The sequence below is a fragment of the Zalophus californianus genome, chromosome 7 (assembly GCF_009762305.2).
Source record: "Zalophus californianus isolate mZalCal1 chromosome 7, mZalCal1.pri.v2, whole genome shotgun sequence".
In the NCBI taxonomy this organism is placed as follows: Eukaryota; Metazoa; Chordata; class Mammalia; order Carnivora; family Otariidae; genus Zalophus; species Zalophus californianus.
The window spans coordinates 40,669,911-40,693,591 of record NC_045601.1 but is presented as its reverse complement, the minus strand read 5'-3'; the positions used below and the strand labels follow the sequence as shown (position 1 = coordinate 40,693,591).

General features: G+C 37.3%; 1 protein-coding gene across 11 annotated transcripts in view; it reads left to right on the top strand.

The window, feature by feature from the left end:
* Nucleotides 1-23,681, top strand: part of PKIB (cAMP-dependent protein kinase inhibitor beta) — a 142,761-nt gene that overhangs the window by 60,115 nt on the left and 58,965 nt on the right. For all 11 annotated transcript variants that reach the window (XM_027602619.1, XM_027602628.1, XM_027602624.1 and 8 more), the window contains one exon: nt 3,359-3,456. Coding sequence is in view for 3 of the 11 variants with exons in the window: in XM_027602616.1 (XP_027458417.1) it covers nt 3,359-3,456 (98 nt within the window). In the remaining 8 variants the exon portion in view is untranslated. The remainder of the gene's footprint in view (nt 1-3,358; nt 3,457-23,681) is intronic.

Genomic DNA, 23,681 nt, shown 5'->3' with positions numbered 1-23,681 from the left:
TCTCGTGCTCTCTCTCTCTCGTGTGCGCTCTCTCTCTTTCTCTCTCAAATAAATAAAATCTTAAAAAAAAAGAAATCAAGCATATATAGTAGGAAAAATAGGAGAGAATAGGTTGAGTTAATGAGAGGGAAACTTTTAAGAATAAGTAAATAAAGGAATTTGAATAGAATAATGCTAATTTTATTGTAAAGATGTTTATAAATGAATATATGTTTTCCATATTTTCACATTCATGTATAAATTCATCTTTTTAGAAATAGAGCGAGAGTGAACATAAAACATTTGCAAAGCTTTATTTTAAAGTTATGATGTATCTTTTTCTTATGCAAGTAAAGATGTATGAATTTTCCATTCAGTAATCACTAATTGAGTACTTACAGTGTGTCGTGCTAAGTCCTGTGGATGGATGAATAAAACATTGCCACTCAAGATGTTCACAGGCTGCTAGGGAAGATGGTCACACACAGTGCTGTTAATGCAAAACTGACCATGGTTAGCACACCAGAGAGTTTTGAACGAAGTGATTCAATGGCAGGGCTTATGGTTAGTATCAAACTAGAGCAATTCCAAAGAGCTTTACAAAAGGAGCAGCGTTTGAGTTGGGATCCTTTAAGGATGGCTCAGAGTCTGCTACAGAGAGCAAAGGATGATATGCATTCTAGGCAGAAGAGCAGGGTGTTTTTTATATGTCCTATTTGTGCAGTTCTTTTTCATTTGTTGCTAGCCCAATATGGCCAAGGGGTTCAAACCAGCACATCTTATCACATCTTGTGCAAAGTCTCATGCATGGAAGGCACTCAGTAAGTGTGGGTTTTGAGTATCTGAATGAATAAATAAATACACTTATCGATCCTTCTTAATATGCAACAATAATTTCAAGAAAAATTATACTTCATGGAGGGTTATTTTCTTTACCTGATTATATCTATGCAATTCAAAGGAAAATTTTAACTTTGTAAACTCTGATTAACATTCATCTCACCAAATTTTAGGAAAATAAAGCTGTAGTCTTTATTCCTATCACTCTGCGCTTCTCTCTATATACTTAATTTCTATGCTTTCTTTGGTTTGTTTAGGTGCATGAGTTCAAATATATTCCCCCCTCCTTTTTTCTTTTTTTAGTCTAAAATAAAAACGTCCTTGAACTGAGGCTGCAGTGCTGTTTATATATGAAGTGGTGTTTGGGTTGATATTTTGTATTTCCCCTTTAGAAGCCAAACAAACTCATCCTGTTATACACATTCCACATTCTCCAGTTAAAACCTACAACACAATGATAAAGAATAGGCAAATATTTCATATTGGAAAGGGTCCAGTAATGTCTGGAGGAATTATCTAGGTTTTAAGGAGATTGCCTGAACATTTGTGCCACAAATGGCAGTTGGGTTATTTTAGTTAACGGTAGTTTTAGCCAATTAAAATTTGTCACTGTTTTGAGCCCCTTCTCCCTTTCTTTCCTCTTTAGATTCAGCATGTCTTGGAAATCCAAATATGTTAGAGTATGATTCCTTTGGTATTTTTCCCCCTTTGGAAGCCAAAACAAAACTCTTTAGAACATCACAGTCCCAAAGGGAAGCTGCAAGACTTAAAAGTGTGATCACAGCTACCTTTTCTGGGATTCCAGTCTGAATCTAGACTTAACACACAAGAAGCACAGTTTTTATCTCTGCAGTTCTTCAGGGAAGGTAATAGCAGTATTGCACATTTGGTATTTTATTGTATGGGATCACCCTTGATTTCCAGAACAACCTAGAGAGATAAGCAGGATAAATATCTCCATCCCCATTTGATAAACAAGGCTCTGCCATTTACCTAACAAGAAAGGAGATGACTCGTCAAAGTCAACAGGTGATAAATGGATGAGCTGGAACTAGAACTAAGGTCACTGCCTCTTTATTACAATGCCTTAGTGCTTTCTTGTGCTGGGTTACTTGTAAGCTGTGAGGAAATATGGAAAGCAAAGGAAAGAGAAGAGTAGTGAAATTATTTGAAAACTACCTTAATAGATGGCTACCATAATGCTGTTGGCTTTTGGGAGACAAGATACTTTATTTGAGAATAATGATTCAGTATTTCCACTATGTATAATTCTTGGGGTTCATACAAATGAAAAGTTCAGTGAGTGTCCCAACATGAATGATCTGTGCAATGTGGACTGGAAGGGGCATGTGTCAAACCAGGGAACCTAGTGAGAGGTGTCTTAACATCTCTAAGAACTGATGGGGTGGAGGAAGGTGTGGGCCTGTAGGAATGGAATTGGAAGGGTGAGCTGAGGATCATTCTGAGCCTGAAATAGACAGAACTTGGTGGTTTATGAGGAAGAGGGGAGAGGAGAAAACAGCTGACAGCCCCGGACTCTTTCCTGCTCTGAATAACCCTCGTCAAGTTAGGCGGCACATACAAGCATAGGAATATTGATGCTCCTGGCCCCACATTTTGTAGAAAAAGGAACAGATAAATCTCTGTAACATGAAACATGGTGCTCTCATCTAGGACAACTAGGCATTTACCATGTGCTCACATATGTAGACTGCCCAGGCAAAAGGGGGTCTGGTTCACCCAGTGATCAGTTGTAGCCACCTCTATCAGGAATATATGTGGAAATGAAAATAACCAAGTTGTTTTCTGTATTAGTTGTAAAATAGGGGCTTTTGCTATATAAGTACTGAAAAGGATATGAACAGGAAAACCAAGCAAGTGGGTCAGATGCCTATTCACAGCAAATTTTCAAGTTACCTTTTGATTTCAAGGCATTTACATGCAGGCTGAATTTTATGGGGTTTGTTTTCTCTTCCAGAATTCCAAATATTATGGGAAAGACAATGTCCTTGCTCCTTGGCATTGGAATTCAAAGATGGACTGCTGTGGGGATTTATTGCTTTTAAAATCACACATTTGAGAAAGGTTGTCACTCAGCTCATGAATCTATTTTCAATGGAAATTTGAAAAGCTGAATAAAAATATATATCTTGCTATATTGTTGATTTTACCATTTAGTAAGAATGTGTGTGACTGCTCTTGTTACCCAGTCTTAGAAGCAAAACAGAAGAGATTGCTCAGAATACAGTTGATGAGTTTGAACAGTGAACGAATAAGAAGAAAAACACTCCTCACTTATAAGGGAGTATTGAACTCAAGGAAATTTATCCTCTTCCTGCTATAAATCAGAAGAGTATAAAAAAGAAATCAGGATGAGGAATGAAAAAATAACAATGAATGTTGTTTTAAAATTGTGTGGCATTGTGTTGTTAAATTAGACAGTGTTATTGCCCCAGGAACCATTTATTCTTTTCCAAAAGAGACCAGGAATGAGAGATGTTAATCTTAATAAATCTTTTTTCCCCTTTGTTTCTTTCAGGGATCACGGTATACTGAAAGGCACTCAAACAAGAGAACTCCAGGGGAAGCTGGGAACCGTCAAGTTATTGAGGCCACACAGGGGGCAGAAAGACAGAGGTAGGTAAGCTTTTGATCCATCAATCCTGCTGTTGAGGATGTCCCTAAAAATATCTTTGTTACTATAAAGCCAGAGGACAGCCAACAAGAGGTACGGTGGTAGGTCTTTATTTTAGAAAACAAATCAATACAGTTTAATTGCAGCTTAGTAGAATCTATTGTTATTGTCAAATTAATAGCAAATAATGCATGCTGAGAATTTGAGATAGACATTTTCATCCTGTGTTTGCCAGAGACCGGTGATTAGTACAGAGACCGAGCTTGGTTTGATATTTACATTATTAGCTGTGCTTATTGAAGTTGTTCTTAGCAGAGGAAGTCAGCCTACCAAAATAATGTTTTAAATTTATAGCCTTTAAAACAGAAGAGAAAGTCATTATATTACCTATCGGGTCAATTTTAATCTCCTCAGAGACCATAGTAAATACAAGCAAATATTTCTTGATGACACTGATTGGTATACATAAATCTGAAATACTCTTTTTTTGAGAAACAGATTTCTTTGTGCTGGTGATATGTGTCTATATATCCATGTATATCACATATTTCATATTTATAAATAACATATATATGACGATAATGTATATATATATAAATGACACCCATTTGTGCAGGTGACTATGAATATATATATATATAGATATAGATCTCTGTATATACTCATATGTCTATATAGTATATATATTTTATGTGTCTATATTTATATCTGTATATGCTTATATTCATCTATCATGGGCCCTTTAAAAATGAGGCTACATTCATGTTGCAGTCTTAATATTTCACAAAAATTCTGTTATGTTGGTAGGACTTATATTTGAGGCCACTTCAATCTCTTAGTGCTGCATTCTCCCAGCCAGAGAGAGAGAGACTGACCCCCCTGTTGCAGTTCAGATGGCCAATCAGAAAACATGGAATAAACCTCAGCCTTTGTGAGGGTTCTAACATTCTCCTCCCACTCTCAGATTCCCATGAGAACAAAAAGCTCCAAGGGAACAGGAAAGAGTGGAAGACATTAAATTTGGTTTAGGCTCATTGCTTGTTTTTCTCAAAACCAGTACAACTTTTTTTTTTTAATAACCCATAGTAATTTCATGTAGACAGTGGCAATATGTTCATTTTCATGTGTTATCAGAGCATTTTTACTTTCATGTCCACCTTTAAATTTATTACTGCAGAGAGTAACATGTCTTAATTGAAATGTACCTTTTATTAGGAAGCAATTTATACCAATAACTTTATCAAAAACATTTCCCTTTTTATATATATATATAACTAAAATTTCCATACTAAGAAAAAATAGCAAGTTGTAAACTTTAATTTTGCATTTCAGAAAAATTGAGACTAATATAAAATAATTTATTGAGTCTTTATTGTGGGTGGAGTGTATAGTGGTTTATAAATATAATCTTCTATAATCCTCATTAAAAACTCCATGTGAAGAAGGTAAGGAAAGTATGATTTTTCCCTGTGATAAAAATGCACCTTGCCAAGTGCACACATTTAGCCAGTGGGTGGTGAAGTTAGGATTTGAGCCTAATTTTGTCTGATGCTTAAGCCTATGTTCTTGACCAGCTTGGGTAGGAAAATTTGGCAGGAGCTAAAATATCCTGTTTAGATGAGCAAAGTATCTTGTTTTCATCAGGTATTTATAATCAGTGGTTGAAAATACACATTTTTTTCAGGAACACATTATCCCATACTCTATGAACTCTACAAAAGAGATGAACATTTTTCTGATTCATTTAATAAAAAGCATAACACTAAAAAAAACAAAAACAAAAAAACCTCCCCCAAACACTAATAAAAGTAGGACAAAAAAGAGAATCACAGAAATTCATTGATTCAACTGGATATAGGAATGTAGAAATCAACAAAATAGAACAATACAACAAATGATGTTTATTCTAGGAATGTAAAAGTGGTTCAATATTGGGAAATTTATTAAAATAGTTTCATAGTCATAGGCTAAAGAATAGAACCCCTCCTTTTTATTTCCTAATAGAATTCCAAATAACATTTGATAAAATTCAACTGTATTTCTTTTAATAAAACACACATACATACAACATAGTAATTTAGAAATAATGAGATATTATTAAATTGTGAAAAAGCAATTTCAAGAAAACAGAAAAATGTTAGACTCAATAAATTGTTTTATATTAGTCTCAATTTTTCTGAAATACAAAATTAAAGTTTACAACTTTACTTGCTATTTTTTCTTAGTATGGAAATTTTAGTTATTTATATATATATATAGAAAGAGAAATGTTTTTGAAAAAGTTATTGGTATAAATTGCTTCCTAATAAAAGGTACATTTCAATTAAGACATGTTACTCTCTGCAGTAATAAATTTAAAGGTGGACATGAAAGTAAAAATGCTCTGATAACACATGAAAATGAACATATTGCCACTGTCTACATTAGACTCCTGGGTGTCCGATTTCATCATTTACAGTTAACATCATTCTATAAATTCTAGCCAATACAACAAATTTTAAAAATGACTAACATTTTTAAAATTCTTATTATATATGCTAGAAACTATTCTAAATACTTTACAAATATTAACTCATTTAACCCTCACAATCCTAGGATATGAACTATTATCATCTTCATTTTATAAATCAAGAAGCCAAGGCCCAGAGAAGCTAAGTAACTTGGCCAAGATCACACAGCTAGTTAAGTGGTAGAACTGATTAGAACTAAAGCAGTTTAACTCATGTGTCTCTCAAAGGTTATAATTATTAGAAAAGAGGAGACATCTTTTTCACTTAAAAATGTTTATATATTTTTTTTACTAAAAAGCCCAAGAAAATTAACTGAAGAACTATTAGAATAAGAAACTTTGTTAAGTGGCCATACAAAAGATACGTGAATAAATCCGTTGACTTTTCTATAACAGCTGAAACATGATGAAGAAATCCCATTTATAACAGCAGTGAAATATTACAATCTATCAGTAAACTGCCTAAGAAATGTATAAGACTTAAATGAAGACAGTAATAACATTTTATTGAGAAACACAAAATAAGATCAGCAGTAATGGAGATTTACATTGTATTCCTGGATGAGAATAGCAAATATTGTAATGGTGTTGGATTCCCCAAATTAATTTACAAAAATTAGTGCAATTCCATTTAAAAACAAAGAGATTTTTAGCGAGATGTTGGCAAAAGGATTTTTAAAATTCATGTGGAAGAAAGGGAAAACACATTTTTGAGAAAGAATAATGAAGAAGGAATTTCATTTCCAAGTATTAAAAAAGATTATAAAGTTGCAACCACTAAGATGGTATAGCACTTTTTACTAAAATAGAGACTTAGAGGAACTAAGCTTGAAAATTCCCCAAACAGATTTAAGCATATAAGATGATGTTTAATAAAGACAGCATTTCATGTTGGTGAAGAAAATATTATTACCTGAACACAGTTCCAATAATTGATTAATGTTAGGAAAAACTCTGACATTGGATCTTTTATTCATACAATATACAAATATCTATCAGATTAAAGAAGAAAAAAAACAGTGAGACATAACTGGAAGAAAATAGATTGGTGAATACTTTTATAATCTTTTCTAATATGACATCAAAGGCAGAAACCATAATTGAAGCTTGATAGACTTGAATATGAACATATCAAAACTTCTGTACATAAAGGAGAAAAAAGACTCAAGCAGAATGCTTAGCAATGTGAAATTTGAAAATTCTTTTTTCTTGATTTTTTGGGAATTAATAGATCAGCAAGTTCTGACTAATATTCCAAATACACTACTGTCTGAAGGCTTAATAAAGCGGAACCCATCCTGGAATAGTAGTCATTTGGTATTGTACCTGCTGTAGGCACAGAGCATTACCGACATTTTTGTAGAGTGAATGTACAGTATGTCTTAGCTCAAAATAAAGATGGGATTCTAGAGATGACCAAATAGTGGCATAGAAATTAGAATTATTCCAGCTAAAAAGGTCAACTAAATTTGAGTTATAACATCCAAGAGAGTAAGGGATTTTAGCTAGACAGTTTTATAATTCTTAACATATGCCAAGGCATTCCATTTCAATAGAAGTAATGTACAACATCACTGAGTAATGTTTGAATTTATATAATGTGTTAAAATATGTTATCTCTAATAAAACTGAAATCATTACAGTTTCCTGCTTGGATTGTGGTCTAGTCGATAATTGCAGAGGGGTGTCACAATGATCAAATTTGGAGAGAAGTATTTCCTGTTTTATTGTAGAGTATGGTGCAAGAAAGATTGTTTTCTTCCTTTCCCTCCAGAGTAGCTTTGCTCCTTCAATGCTGGGGCCCTGGAGCAAGTGGGAAAGCAAAATTCATTGTCACCAATGGACAGTGAAATAAAGAAAAAAAGTTTTACTTTAAATATCCCAGGTGATATCAGCTTGGACTATGACAATTCACACTAATACTAACAAAACAGTAATTTTCTATCCTGGAACCTGTTAGAAAAATTGCTAAACTCCGAGCTCCAAATGTCTCATGAGAAAGAGGAAGCAGCAGGCCCATGAACTTCCTAGGGTCTTTTTTTCTGTTCACATCCAGTCCTTCTCAGTGTCTCTGGTCAAATGTGTGGATACCTGGCCACTGCTTTCCTCCAGAGGTCACTCCCCTTGCCCCATGCCTTTCTGTAGTGGTTCCTCAGCTGACATGGAGACCCTCCCTTCCTGCCGTCTCTTCCCCATCTGTGATGGCTTTTTGACTCCAGGGTCAACTTGCCCAATGTTCTACATTCAGCCACTTTCCCCTCCTTTCTAACCTGACCATTGCCCTTGGATCAGGTTTGTTTCTTCAACTCTCTTCAGCTACCAACTCTAAAGATGTTTCTCCTTCTCTGACATAAGAGTGGGGCTGTTAATGGGTGGCTTTTTCTCTTAGAGGTCTTGGTTTGGGGATTGGCTAAAAGCCATTATCAGTGTCCTTCCTATAAAAACTCTTAAGTATTCATGAAGTTATATCCTTGGCAGATTTATCCATTCATCCTGCTGGCTCATGAGACATGCCTGGAAATGTCTGAATCTTAAAAGAAATAATCCCGCTTAGACCCTAGCTCTAATAACCCTGCTAAACAAATATTTGTTTATGCATGTATTTTATTTGTTCATAGATATACACTTAGTATGTATATATTATTGACCATCCTCAGAAAAAGGCCTGGAACTAGCCAAAAGAAATGTATAGAACGTTTTCTTCCCATAATGAAAGCAAAAGAGAAGCTTCACCATTTTGTGTTAAGAGTAAAAAAACCCGAACAAGCACAATCCTAAAGACAGAGAAATAAATCTTGTTGATATTCATGCTAGCCGGACTGTCATCTTTGAAGATTGTTAGAAAACTATTTGTAAGCAGTTAGTTCTGGAGGGGAAAATGGGCAACCAAACAAGTAACAACTAACCAACAAAAGAGCAGAGCACACAGACACCCCTGTAATGGGGGAGAAAAGGGAACACAAACAAAGAATGGAGGTGGTCATTGACAGTTTAGCACTAATTGTTAGTGATCAAAATAATAGTCATTTAATGTTCGTGGTGTTCGCAAAACTCATTTTCTCATTCCTTGGTTCAGTGAGTATTTACTGAGCACTTACCCCATTTACCCTGTGCCAGGCTCTGTTGTGAGCGCTGAGGATACACAGCAGAAGACACTTTGCAATTCCCCAGGGTCTGCGAACTGCCAGAACTGTGAGGAGACCCCAAAGAGAGACTGCCCTTTATTTAGTAGTTTGGGGGGGTCCTGCGGATGACATGCTAACTTTCTTCAGTTATGTGAGGAATATCATCTGTTCTACATGATTGAGAAGAAAAACTAGGTTGAGTGGATGGGAATCAGAGGAAGACCCATTTTTATTTAATCAAAGTAAAAGCTACCTGAAGTTAATAATAAGCTACTCTGGTCATTGAGATGGTTCCACCGCTAGGAAAGAATGTGGCACAAGGAATTAATATATAGGATGGTAAGGGGCTGGGGATGGAGGGTTGTTAGTTAACATATCTCTGATGAAAGTTCTAGGATCTCTTACTGAGATCGTTGATATAATAAGGGCTCCCCTGAAGACAATTCAGTGAGAGACTCTAAGGCTGCTTTGGAATCAGGCACACCAGCTTTGTACTTAACTCCTAGACCTTGGCCAAATTTCCCATCTCTGGGCCTTAAATGCCTACATCAGACAGATGGGGATAATGTTAGTATTTGTCTCACAGGACAGTGGTGAGAATTGAATAAAATAGTGTAAATGAACTAATTTAAAATGTTTAGCCTATAATAGACACTTGATAAATGGTACTGTTATAATGGGAACCTAGAGTCTTATCTTGGGAAATACTTGGACTGCCTTAAACAATCCAGAAAATAAAAAGGATACCCATTAATGTAGAAAGTCCCTCTTGCCCTATCCTGGGATTTATAAAAACAAAATCTTTCTAAAATGTACAGTGAAAAATGGTAAACACATACAACATTATAAAACACATTGGGTCAGTTGTTACATTTTGTTAGCATTTGAATATTATTTATCTGTTCTTAGATGCTGGAAAGATTCCTTTTTTAGCTCAGTCTCTAGCTCTCTGAATTATACCAAGGGACCCGTATGGTCAACCTCTGTTAAATCAAAAAGGCCCTTGGATAATGTGTTATGACCTGTTCAAGGAGAGCCTGCTTATGTGCATTGGATGACTTTGAAAGTTGCAGGGGCTTTGGTTGTCATATCTGTGTTGCAATCAGTTTCTGTGTTACAGTTATGTGCTTGGTATCAACCACTGAATAATTTGAATTACCCATTAAGAAGGCCAAAAGAACCTCAGGTGGTTGTCCTACAGTCAGCTCATGCCAACATGAGCCAATAAAGCAATTAGTGATTGCCTGTAACACCAACTCAGCGACTGGCTGACTGCAAGTTATGTTTACCAGCTGCAATTAACAAGCCATTCTGTATGCTTGCTTTTCCAGGCCTGCCTTTGATTAGCTTCTTTTGTTTCGGTAGCCCATGTTCTGTAATTTATATATTGAGACATTTAAGCAATGCAGAGAATAAAATCAGCAAAGAATAAAATCCACTCCTCTCTCTTCAGAATTATCACATCTCATTTTATAATATTTGTTTAATCTTTTTTTAAAGAAATTAAAAATCCACAATTAGTTCAATCTCCTTTCAGAAGCATCTTATGCATTAGTGTCTATTGTTCCGATCTACTTTATACTTTACTCATGTATTTATGCAACCATTTCAATATTTAGTCCTGGTTTGTGTTTTTAAAATTTACAAAAATAATATCAGAGTGCTTTTCCCAACACTATGTTTTTGAGATCCATGTAGTTATATATAGTTCCAGCTCTGTTCTCCCTGGTGAAATTTGTGTTTTCCTTGATAAGACATTTGCTATTCACATCTACTGGCCGCCCTTGCTCCTAAATCGGGCTCATGGATGACAGGATGTTATTGCTGGATGAGTTAGGAGAAAACATCATTCTAACTTAACGTCTTTATATGTTGTCAGCACTAAGACCTTTTGAAAATGACAAAACCTAAGCCGGATGGGAAGTCAGGAAAATGTAAATAAACTAAGACTTTCCCAGGCAAATCACAATGGAGAATTAGCTCACAAATGAAGAACAAAACAAAACAACAACAGCAACAAAACCAGGCTCTGGGAGGTGGAATGACTTTCTGGGTTACACAGATGGTTAATGGAAGCCCTCAATATACCCAGCCCAAATCTCAAATTCAAACAAGCATGGGGTAAAATAGACAAAGCTTTCCAGTCCATTGTTCTTTTCATCATGTTTTCTTATGTTTAAGAAAGATAGAAGATAATGGATTCTTAGGGCCACCTCATCAGGAAAATGCCTGATACCCTGCCTTCAGAATAGCTGGTACAGTATGGCTTTAGTCCATCATTTTTCCCTATGATTGCTCTCTCCCCTGCCCAGGTAAGCCTCAATATTGCCTCTTTCCACTGGATTAACACTCTGTCCCCTTTGTCCCAATAGGTAGCAGAATGTGATCAGGTAAATCAGGTTTCACTGGTGATCAGAGGTCACTTATTTTCCAGTTACTTATCAGCTTTGCTTTACCCTGTAGTTTTCTTGTTGACAACTGGCAAGTTAATGAACATGACGTGTCTGTTGCTGCAAGGTTTGGGTGTGCCAAGATTGTACGGGAAACAGAGAAGTCACTCCCCAGTTAGCCAAGGGTTTTCCGTTCCAACTCAGGTCTGCGGTTCTCTTTAAACAGGCTCCATCTCTGGCGTTCTTCATAGTAAGGTGGTATTGAATTGGATAATTTATAGTACATGGAGTTAGGACAAATAAGTCATCATTTCATTTTTATTTTAAACTTCTAATGCAACCTTGGATTAAAGGCTTGCAAATAGTTTTTAAATTTTACTTGTTTCAAATTTGTTTTTGTTTTCCAAGATGTTTTATACAGTTGTAAGATAAATAAAACCAGTATTCTTGACTACCTGCTGGAAATAAAATTCAATTGCTAATGTCCTCTATATAAATTATATGGTATTCTGAAAGTGAAGATTTATCATGTGTTAAGTATCAAGTTTCACCTAAGTGGGTTTTTAATAAAATTATGGTAATTTGATTATTTTACAAATAAGTTTAGCCTGTAAAATTTTAATTTACAGATGCTTGAGAACACATACTATTTTTTTATTAATTTAACATCAATCTATTATCCTACCTTGTGAATAGCATAGAACTTGTATAGTCATGAAAAATAAAAATCCGTTGGTAGGGAAGTGCTTGTGGTTGTTTTAAAACACAACCCTAAAAGGTCAGGGATATAACTTTTAAAAAGATGAAATCATTGTCCAAGAGCTGCACACGAGCTGATTATTGTTATTTGTCTCAGATCACGTATCTTCACATTGCTGGAAGACATCATGAATGTTGTAGCTGCTGAGTATTATTAAAGTCTTCAGTGTATTACCGTTCCATATGTGTGGGCATGGCGGCTGCAGGGTGGCCGAAAGGACACTGTCCCTCAGTCATATCCACACTGCCGACCTATGAAAGCTCCTCTTTGGTTTGTCTGGTTCGTGGTTATATGTTATTTGTAGATTATGTGGAACATGGCTCAGCTTTGTGAGCTGACTGCCCCCAAAAGGAGCCACTTCATTTAACATTGCTTGCTATATGTTATGTTAGTTGAAGAGTCTGTTGTTATTATTTAAATGCATATCATAACGTAATCTCATCACATCAATTGTAATTTCAACAACACTTTATCATACTCTTTGGCTGTTTTGCTTGTGGCAATTTACTAGCCCACCATATGTCATTTCAGGTCTCTCTGATGCTAGGCAAACATTTGAACACCAGGAAAGATTTGGTGGAAAGTGCACTGAACATTGGAAATGAAATCTCTATTCTTTTTTTTTCTCTTTAAGATTTTGTTTATTTATTTGACAGACAGCGAGAGAGGGAACACAAGCAGGGGGAGTGGGAGAGGGAGAAGCAGGCTTCCTGCAGAGCAGGGAGCCCGATGTGGGACTCGATCCCAGGACCCTGGGATCATGACCTGAGCTGAAGGCAGACGCTTAACGACTGAGCCACCCAAGTTCCCCGAAATCTCTATTCTATACCTTGCTTTGCCACTTCCTAGCTGCATGAGTCTTAGTAAGTCATTCAGAGATAGAGCATGTGCAGTGGATCAAATCATTAATTGCCAAATGTCAGTCCTGCTTGTGCCATTTATTGGCTGTTTGTTCTAGGGCAGGTTACTTAACCTTTCTGTTTCAGGGCTGTCATTTATAAAATGGAACTGACAATAGTATCTATCCTATACAGTTATTAAGAAGATTAAATTAACTGGTATTTATAAAAAGTTTTAGTGCCCATATGACTATTTAATAAAATTTTAATGTGATTGGACTTCATTGGGTTTGATTTCTATGAGAATATCTCCATTTGGAAGATTGTATCATTTTAAGTTTCTGTTTCTTGCCTTTGTTTTCAACACACCTTCAACTCATTAAACTTATGCTATTGAAAACATTGTGTACAGAGTATTAGTGGCTATGTGGTTGAACACTGATGATTTTTTTTTTTGGTCATTTAAAAATTTTTTTTAGGGGCACCTGGTTGGCTCAGTCGGTTGAGTGTCCGACTATTGATTTTGGCTCAGGTCATGATCTCAGGCTTGTGAGATCGTACCCCACATCAGACTCCATGCTCAGCAGGGAGTCTGCTTTAAGTTTTCTCTCTCCCTTGCCCTCTGCCCCTCCCCCCACTTGCATGTGCTCTCTCTCTCTCTTTAAAAAAATTAAATATAAATAAATAAAATCTTTTTAAAAAAGTAAATTAAAAAATTTTAGAGTTTATTTTTAAGTAATCTCTACACCCAATGTGAGGCTCGAACCCACAACCCTGAGATCAAGAGTCATACACTCCACCAACTGAGCCAGCCAGGTGCCCCTGTTATTTGTTTTAAAGCACATATGCATACCTAAAGAATTGTTTTAAAACCTAGGCAAAGTATGTATCCATCTCATAGTGGTATATACTGTGACACCTCTAAAACTGCTTGGAACTTGTTTTTTGCATTGTGTAGACATTTTGTTTACCTTCTAAAGGGTTAATGTCATTTATTTCATTTTTCAATTTCTGTCTTTATAAATGTGCTAGCAGATGGCAAGCTGTTCGGAAAACTGAATTTGATGATTGCTTTTCACCTCTGTAGTATCAGTAAGAATATTCCACCGTCTCTCAGGTTTCTTTAGTACAGGTTGGTATATGGCTTCTATCTTTTTAAGCTTCTCACACATATATAACTCTTTGTTAAAGAACTTGCAATATCTTTTAATTAAGCTTGAAACCTATTAATTAAAATATTTTGTAGGCATAGAGCAGTCTAACATCAGAATAAGAGCTTGTTGGTAGAGGGATGGATTAGTTTGTTTTTTTAACAGGACAGCAATGCCTACCAGAGTAAAAGAGGCTATTGAAATTGGAATTTGTTTCAGTTGATGGGAGAAAATCCAGTCAAGCTAGTGGGCTTACTCTCTAGGGAGGATGATGACAGCTACAGGAGGCTGTCCTGACAGGCAGGGGGTCGGAGTCCAGGAAGACCAGCCAGGGGCAGCAGATGGTGTCCCAGCAGGTGGGCGTGCCATGGTGACACAGAGTCTGGAAGCAGGTGATATCCAGGCAGATAAACAGAGAGGTCTGATCACAGATAGTGGGGCCCCAGGGTTAGGGTTGGGGCTGGTCCCTGAAATTCAGGCCCTGGGAAAACTGGGTAGACTAGTGTACAGGCCCATTTTGGAGGAAATAGGGTACGATGCAGGGCATTAAAGCAGAGACCCTGTTATGGGAGAATGGGGGAGAGGCCTCAGAGTAAAAAGGACTTGTGACATCCTCAGTCTGGGAGTTGCGTGGCTTGGAGGGAAGCTGGAGCAGGGAGCCAGGCAGGTCTTTACAGATGCTGACTTTGATAGTCCTCAGTATAGACTCATGTGACTGTCTTTTGAAAACTGAAAAACTCAAGCATGTTAATTAATTACTAAACTGTGCTTTATTTCTAATGAGTTAGATTAGAAGGCAACTTTGATGTAATGAACCTTGCCGTTGTTGTTTTTTGTTTTTGTTTTGTTTTAAGGCTTGCAGTAACCTTCAGTTAAGATTAAATTCCACGCAATTGAAACTGCTCACATGGGGCCTAGGTTAAGTGAAACATACAATAGAGAGGTGTTGTTATTCCTTCCTCTCCTTGGATTTATTCTAAGAGGTCATATATCAGAGAAGAGAGTATAAAAATGACAGGATTAGCAAGTAGGTGGTTGTTTTTGGCTAAGCTTACTTGAAATGGAGGAGAAAATAGTGTAGAAGTTGCTGAAATTAATTTCCTTACAACGACATGGAGTGTTCACTGGCCTTTCCCTGACAATCATCATTTAGGGGAATTCAGGCCAACTTATGTTACTTGGAAATGTTCGGCATCCAACTAAGACGTCTACCTCCAAGGACTAAAAGAGAAAATTTGAAATTGAGTCTTTTGTCTGTGTCTTAGCTTTTCACAGCTTTCTGTTAAAGTTTCCTGTTCCTTAGATTTTGAATTAAATCTTACACTGACATTCACTTTTTTTGTTGTTGTTGTTAACTTGGCTATTATGAAATTCCAAAGCTTCAGTCATTATTTCCCCAAGTACTGTTTTCAATAGAAGGAAATCCATGGTTCTTTCTAAAAGATTTTCTTTATAATCATGAATATTGTCTAGAGAAACCTTGCATTTATTTATCAAATGAGATTGCTAGTTGATTGCTAATCATGAGTGATTGGTAACAGGGAGTGGTGCCACTCCCATTTCCACCCCTTGATTCCTATTCATGAATCCTAGCTGTGGGAGACAGAGTATTATAAATTAAATGTTGATTTATTTACTTATTTTTTAAAAGATTTTATTTATTTATTTGAGGGAGAGAATGTGAGAGAGAGAGAGAGAAGGGTCAGAGGGAGAGGCAGACTCCCTGCCAAGCAGGGAACCCGATGCGGGACTCGATCCCAGGACTCCAGGATCATGACCTGAGGCAAAGGCAGTCGCTTAACCAAGTGAGCCACCCAGGCGCCCAAATTAAATGTTGATTTAGAGCATATGTAGCCTTTTGGAGGATATTGCCAGAGCCCAGCCAGGTGCTGCCACCTCATTAGCATGGTGACTGAGTCTTCAAGGGCCATTCCACTGTTGTATCATGCCCTCTGCTTCAGAGTGATGGAGGACATGGTGTTACCAGTGAGTGAGTATTGTTGGTCTTCATTTGCTGTGAACTCCTTGATCAGCAGCGATGTTGTGTGGAATATCATGATAGTAGAGAAAACATTCTATAAATCCATGGATGGTAATTTTGGGAGAAATACGGTCCCTAGGGAAAGAAGCTCCTGGGGAATGGTGCCATACTGGGAACTCAGTGTGTATCTGCTGCTGGCTGATTGGGCACTCAGCGGTGGCTGTAGCCAGGTTGGCCTAGTGAGTACAATCTTGTGTTGCTGAGCCCATGTATCATCATCACTTCTGCTACCATAGCCACTGTTCATGAGTCCATTGGGTAATGACAGCAGCGGCTGGGGAAAGAGGCACAGTATCCACACAAAGGGTCATTTAATCCATTTGATTATTAAAATCTTCCTCTGCTGAGGGCAGCCTTTGGTAAACATTCACAGGGGACACAAATATCTTCATGTTTGCTGCCCATTCAGAGTGGTCTGAGTACCAATATACCTCTTCCCCTAATTTCCTTGTCACCAATTTTCTGAACATTTTCTTTCCAAATTACTGACCATTCAAAGTATTTGCCACAGCCTAGAAGTCAGGACAGTTTTATACCTCTGGCCTTTTCTCCTTCCAAGCAATATGGACACCTGGCAATACTGTTCAAAGTTCTGCCCCCCCGGGATGATTTCCCTTCGCCATTGTGCCTCCAAGATATCTGAGAAAAGGGCTGCCTTGCAACAGCTGTCCACATTCAGGTGGGACCTGCATACTGCACAGAACCACCTGAAAACCAGGCCCAACTTTTCTCTTCCGCAATCAACTAGCTTTAGGGAAGTTCTCCTGAGACAATAGGTATGGATGGGTAGAGATTAGGTAATGTAGCAGGAGTATGGGCCATGGGCATTTGCGTCACTTCATCCTGTAATTTATTTATGCCTTCAGGGCCTGCTCGAACCTAATCTCATACAGACGTCTTCCGGTTGATCTGGAGTGCTGCTGTGCGTGCCCCGCTTTATGGCTTGCTGGGTCAGACAGCAACCAGTTCGTGATTAGCAGCTCAGGTCTCATGGCAATTTGGTCCCATGATTAGGTGTTCGTTTTCTTCTAAGGCCCCATAGTAAGCCGAAAGCTGTTTCTCAAAAGGAGAGTAGGTATCTGCAGAAGGGAGGGCTTTTTTCCAAAAGCCTCAGGGTTTGCATTGTAATTCACCAGCAGGGCTTGCCACATCTCCAGACAACGTCCCTGCCTGCCACTGGCACTCATAGCCTGGGAGAAAGATCAACCGTATGAATTTTTGTCAGTACAACACGTTCTCAAGGGGAGTTGGCCTTCCCTTCGTTCAAAGGGGTTCTGGGTCTATAAACTAGGTCAAGGTTAGGGATTGATTGAGAGGTTGTGACTCTGTTTGATAATTCAACAGAGACCTCTGTTCATTAGTCCTAGAACTCTTAGGCTGATATAGATCAAGTATTAGATAGCCCATCCATTGTCTAGGGACACCATGATCACATACCCAATGCCATCGGTTTCTCTGGGCAAGTCAGACTATTCTAAGTATTGTTTTGGCTCTGCTGTCCATTTTGGTAACTACATCTACTTTGTCTTTGGTGGTTAAGTGCTGCTGCTTGCCCCCATCATCCAATTTTCCTCATTGTATTTAGGGATTCAGTTCAGTGGCAGCAATTCTCACTGTAATTTTTGACCTATTAGAGTGACCCCAGATTTCTTCAAGGATACTGGGGTTCCCCTCACAAATGTATTTCTTACATCATAGTGAAAGGTGTGTCGTTTGGGTCCTGGGGGAGGTAAGCAGGTATTACATAATAAGCCACTTTAACAATTATGCTATAGTATACCAAGGCAGTCAGTTATGGCCTTTTGATTTCATTTAATGTTGGTCCATGTTTCAACCAACCAACCAAAATGTTAGACCTTTTTCTAACCCTTGAACTAAAACATTGAATCCAGAATCTCTGCTTAGTGAACCCATATCAATAAACTCGTTCTGATTCAACTTTATGTTTCTGCCACAATTATCCAACAATTTAGAAAAATAGTGCTGCTTATTTGGTATGTAGCATACTTTCTCATGGGCCACACTTTGTACCTTACCCTTCGGATACTGCTGGACCATGAATCTCGTTATTGGTTGGTCTAGAAACAAAGAAGGGTGGCAGGGGTAGATCCTGAGGAGAATCAGCAATGTCTTGCAAGGCTTCTACTTCAGGAGAGACTATTACAAGTTTTTCAAGAAAGCAGGGATGGACCTCTTCAGACAGGAGTGGAAGAATGGCTTCTACTGGCAAAAATGACTCAGCATAATTTAGGGGTTTGACATCCTCAGCTTCATTGGAATTTCTCATATGTCTGTATTGCAATTTTCAGCATCCCATTCTTTCCCAATCAATACCCTCACTTTAACAGATGTTGTAATTTAGCAATTTATAGAATGAAATTTGGGGTTTGAAATCTCAACCCTACAGCTACAGAAGACAAGGGTATCCCTCTGGGAAGACATAGAAGCTTTCAGGTAATTTATGCAGAGCTTGAATTGGGACTTTCAAGCCCTAAATTTATCCCTTTCTTTTCCCTGCTAGTTTCTGCCAAGAGAGAGATTATATGATTATAGTTTATGAGATTATGGAGGCTGGCTAGGCAAGTCCAAAATCCATAGGTCAGGTTGGCAGGCTAGAAACTCTCTGACAGGAACTGAATTTTCAGCCTACAAGTAGAATTTTTTCTTCCTCAGGGAAACCACTGTTCTGTTCTTTTGACTGATTAGGTCAGGCCCACCCAGATTACCAAGGATAATCTCCTTTATTTAAATCAATTGATTATAGATGCTAATTACATCTACAGAATTCCTTTACAACAGCAGCTAGATTAGGGTTTGATTGAATAATTGGGGACTATAGCCTGGAATAGTTAACACATAAGACTGACAATTCTAATAGTTCAGTTTTGTTCTTGATTACTCATAGTCGTCACACTTATAGGCAGATATAAATGATGTGTCCATAAAGATTATGGCTAATTACCCAAGTACAGGCTCTAGGGCTTGGTTTCTTGAAAAAGTTCTAGACAATAGTTTGCTTTTTAGTCATTAATTTTTCCTTAAAAATAGAATGAAGTATTGCAGCTACAATATGCTCTTTGGTAGCATGATGTAGTCCATTTTTTTTTTTTTTCCCCAAAAAGAGGTACCTGTAGTGACCTTTCCTCAACAGATTTTCTCACCTTCCAGAAAATCATCTTATTTGCAGTCTGTGGCTATTAGCGTCTTTAAATTGCTACGCAGTTAAAACGTCCATAACAAAGTGGGTCAGCCTTGATTTTTGGGTCCAGGAGTCTTTTCCATTGTATTCATTCATTGCTGCCTATTGAGGGCTGATTCTTTCAACAGATTTGGAATTTAGTTTTGTTTAAGAATTCTAGAATTTGAAAATTCCAGAAAGCTGGTCCCTGGATAGTTGAGCTTTCTTGGTATGTTGTTTAAAATGTTTAAAATGTACTTCAGAAAAAGAAGGCTGACGTGTGACTAAAATGATGTCTTCTGAGGGAAAGGGGCACATATTCCTGAGAAAGCATTTGGTTATCAATCACAAAACAAAGTGGCAGGTCCTCCTGGATTATTTTTCCCAGGTGACTACCACCTTCTAGCAAAGCTCATATGACTTGTTTATTGGAATAATGATGTGTGTTAGGCCATTCTGGACTCTTGTATATGCTCTGGTAGCCAAAAGGTAATACATAAATTGTTCTGACAGGATTTCAGGTGCAATCTATGGCTGTGAGATTTTTGTAGGAAACCTTGAAGGCAGCTTATCTGATGCATTACAGTTCAAACTGGGGGATGGCAGGGGAGGCAGCAGGGGAGTGGGAGGGAATGGGAGTAGGAGGAGTCTGGTTCCAAAACATGTACTTTTCCCTCTGTATCAAACTCCCTGTTCCATTTAGTACAGCTGAAAAGGATTGTTTGAAGAAAAACAGTTGGGGTGGGCGGTGCTTCCTGGTAATAATCAGCAGCCCTCTCTTCCACTGGGTGCCTTTCCCCTTTCTATTTATGATCAGCGGGACGTTACCTGTGCTTTAGACCAGATTATTTTAATGCTTAAGGACAACCAGATTCCCTCTGTTGCCTCTCCCAGTCTTGCCCAAGCTTGACTCCTGATGTTCTGCTCTGGCAGTGGGATGTAGTATGAGGAATTTAAGCTCTGGGGACTAACTAGTTGCACCAGGGCTGGAATTCTTTATATCTTAAGAGGTGAAATTTTCTAAACTGTGGTTTCCTTGTAAAGAAAAATGGAGATAATTCAGAACATTATGTTGGAATAAGATCATGTGTGTGAGAAGTGCATAGTACAGGATAGGCACTTAACAGAATGTGTTTTTCTTGCTGCTGCCCCCCACTCTACCTTCTGAACATAAAAGTGTGGACACAAATATATACGCAAAGGGTGGAGATGAGAGTTGTCATTCCAGACATTTCCTCCAGTCCTTCAGCTGTGCCTCCATAATTTATATTCTAAAGGCAAACCCGTAATCATTACCTTTTACCTCTAGGATGTTAATTGTATTAACAGACATTTATTGAAAGTCTATGTTTAGGGTTGTTAACCAAGGCTAAGGAGAACCATAAATACCAACTGGTATTATTGTGTGAGTGTAGATTTTAAGAATGGAACCTACATTTTGGTATTTTATCCTCAAACTCTAAAAACAGTTGTAAGCCTTGTTCCCAGTTACTAGTGTTCTGTTTTTCTGTGTTGATTTACTCACAACCTATTGGAATATATTACCATTATCTTTTTAAAAGTTTTATACTCTCTCATAAATTAGTATTGAGAAAGGAAATTTTGACATCTAAATACTTTAGATTTATTTTTCTCATGTACAAGAAAAATATGTCTCATGTCAGTTTACCTTTTGTTTTTACTGCTAATATGGTCAGAAATTTAAATAACTTTTGGTCTCCATGTTTCCTTTCCTGCATTTCGCTGAGGAATTTTAAATTCTTATATCTAAATACCATATATTTGATAAAAATATATTGAGGGCCTACTGGGGCCTAAGGACATGGAACAAAAGTGGAAATGGTACCCGCCTTCACAGAGGAAGTAATAGTCTAGCAGAGAAGACAAACAGGCAAATATACAGCTACTAATTGTGACGAGTATTATGGAAAAAAGTGTAAGTTGCAAAAGAGAATAGACTTAATACAGTGTTAATAAAAGTAATTTAATTTTGCAGCTAATTTAGCTTTGTTTTGAGGGTAATATGTAGAGTTTGTAGTGAAAGGAATTTATGAGTGAACAATTACAGAAGTATTTGGATTGTCTCTTGGTTTGGGGATATCTGCATGCTGCTTCCTTCTTCCTCATCGTTAAGCAAGAGTTTCTTGGGATCTTTCTTACATTGATGTTTTCAACAAACTGTATTGATAGTTATTGAGCTCTTTTTTTTTTTTTTTTTTTTTCAGCTGTGTGTTTCTAAGCTTGGAAAGATTAGGGAGTAATTCAACTTAAACACTAACTTTCAGCCACATCTCAATGTACTCAAACAACCAATATAAGTTCTCTCAGTCCAGCTTCACAGATGCAGGAATCTGTAGCTCTTGCTAGAGCAATTAAGGGACATGACTAAAGATAAGAGACTTGTCAATTATCAGATTTGTGGTGATATATATGATAACCCTAAAGAAATACTCACAAGTCCTTTTTTAAAAAATATTTATTTATTTATTTGAGAGAGAGAGAAAGAAAGAGAGCAGGGAGGAGGGGGAGAGGGAGAGGGAGAGAGAAACTCAAGCAGACTCTGCACTGAGGGTGGAGCCTAACATGGGGCTTGATCTCACCACCCTGAGATCATAACCTCAGAAGAAACCAAGAGTTGGTCGCTTAACCAACTGTACCACCAAGGTTCCCCTCACAAATCCTAATTCTTTGATGTTGTCCTGAATCTCTAGATTAAGTTCTTTACATCATGTTGATTAGGATATGCATTAAATTTACTAATATCTCATGCAAACTTCAAAGAAAAATGGGCCTGGATGGAACCTTAGTTTGTGAAGTAAGACTAATTAGAAATATATACTTTTAATTTTCTGGGGGTCTCTAAAATATTTTTGGAAGATGTTAGCTTTATGCTGGTTCTGGAGTAATTAGTAGGAAATATTAAATATAACTTATATTTGCAGAAGTGGTTTGAGTGAAGTCATTTCTATGGTGCCTTGATGACACCTGCACATATGGGCACTGGATTAGTTATATAATTATGAGAATTGAATAATCCTTAGTAAATGATGCGTCACAATTGATTTACAAATTCAGATAAGTGATTACTTATGTATATTTATGTATATATTATTTATATATTTATAGAATTATAATTAATTATAATATATATTTATATACTTTTATAAATTTTTGGTTACATGTTACTCATGGAGTAGGAAATGTATTGGTTTAGGTTGCTGAATCCTTTAAGATTATGACATAAATACTATCCCTTGAGGTGCAATAAATCCAATTGCCTGACTTTTAACTTTTCATTAATTGCCTTCATTCATTTATATACTCATTGTTCTTTTTTCAAGCTTGCAATTACTTCTCTCATTATGATGTAATGTGCACATTACATATATATACATATAGAAGTATAACAAAGTTGGAGTTCAAGCTTGACTTTTCCTTAGTAATTGGGAACCTCCATGCAGAACTCTTTCTAAATTAGGGCCAGGGGAGAGCCTCATGTTCTTGGCAAGAGCAGACCTGATTCAGGACCATCACTAGTTCTACGTCTTTTTGCCTTAAATCTGAACCAGGGGTCACCGAAGACAGGTATGTGAAAAAATTGTGGGTCTCTTCAATAGGGAAGTTCTCAGCATTCATTCTAATTGTGCGTTTGCCTCTATACTTTATCACAAAATAAACATTGTATTGTTATTTCAGAAAAACTGTTAGAATTAATGATATATATGTAATTCTTTTTTTTAAAGATTTTATTTATTTGACAGAGAGAGAAACAGCGAGAGAGGGAACACAAGCAGGGGGAGTGGGAGAGGGAGAAGCAGGCTTCCTGCTGAGCAAGGAGCCTGATGTAGGGCTCCATCCCAGGACCCTGGGATCATGACCTGAACCGAAGGTAGACACTTAATGACTGAGCCACCCAGGTGCCTCTATATATAATTTTATTTTTTTTAGAGAGGGAGAGAGAGAGAGGTGGGGGGAGGGGCAGAAGGAGAGGGAAAGAATCTCAAGCAGACTCCCCACTGAGTGCAGAACTGACATGGGGCTCCATCTCACAACCCTGAGATCATGACATGAGCTGAAATTAAGAGTCAGATACTTAATTCACTGAGCCACCTAGGTGCCCCTTAATGAGATATTTTTATGAATGGATTTGGTCAGCTTTGAATGTGATAAAACATGAAAAATGCAGTATTATAAGCATAAGGCATTAACATTACTAAAGACAAATGGAAGAGTT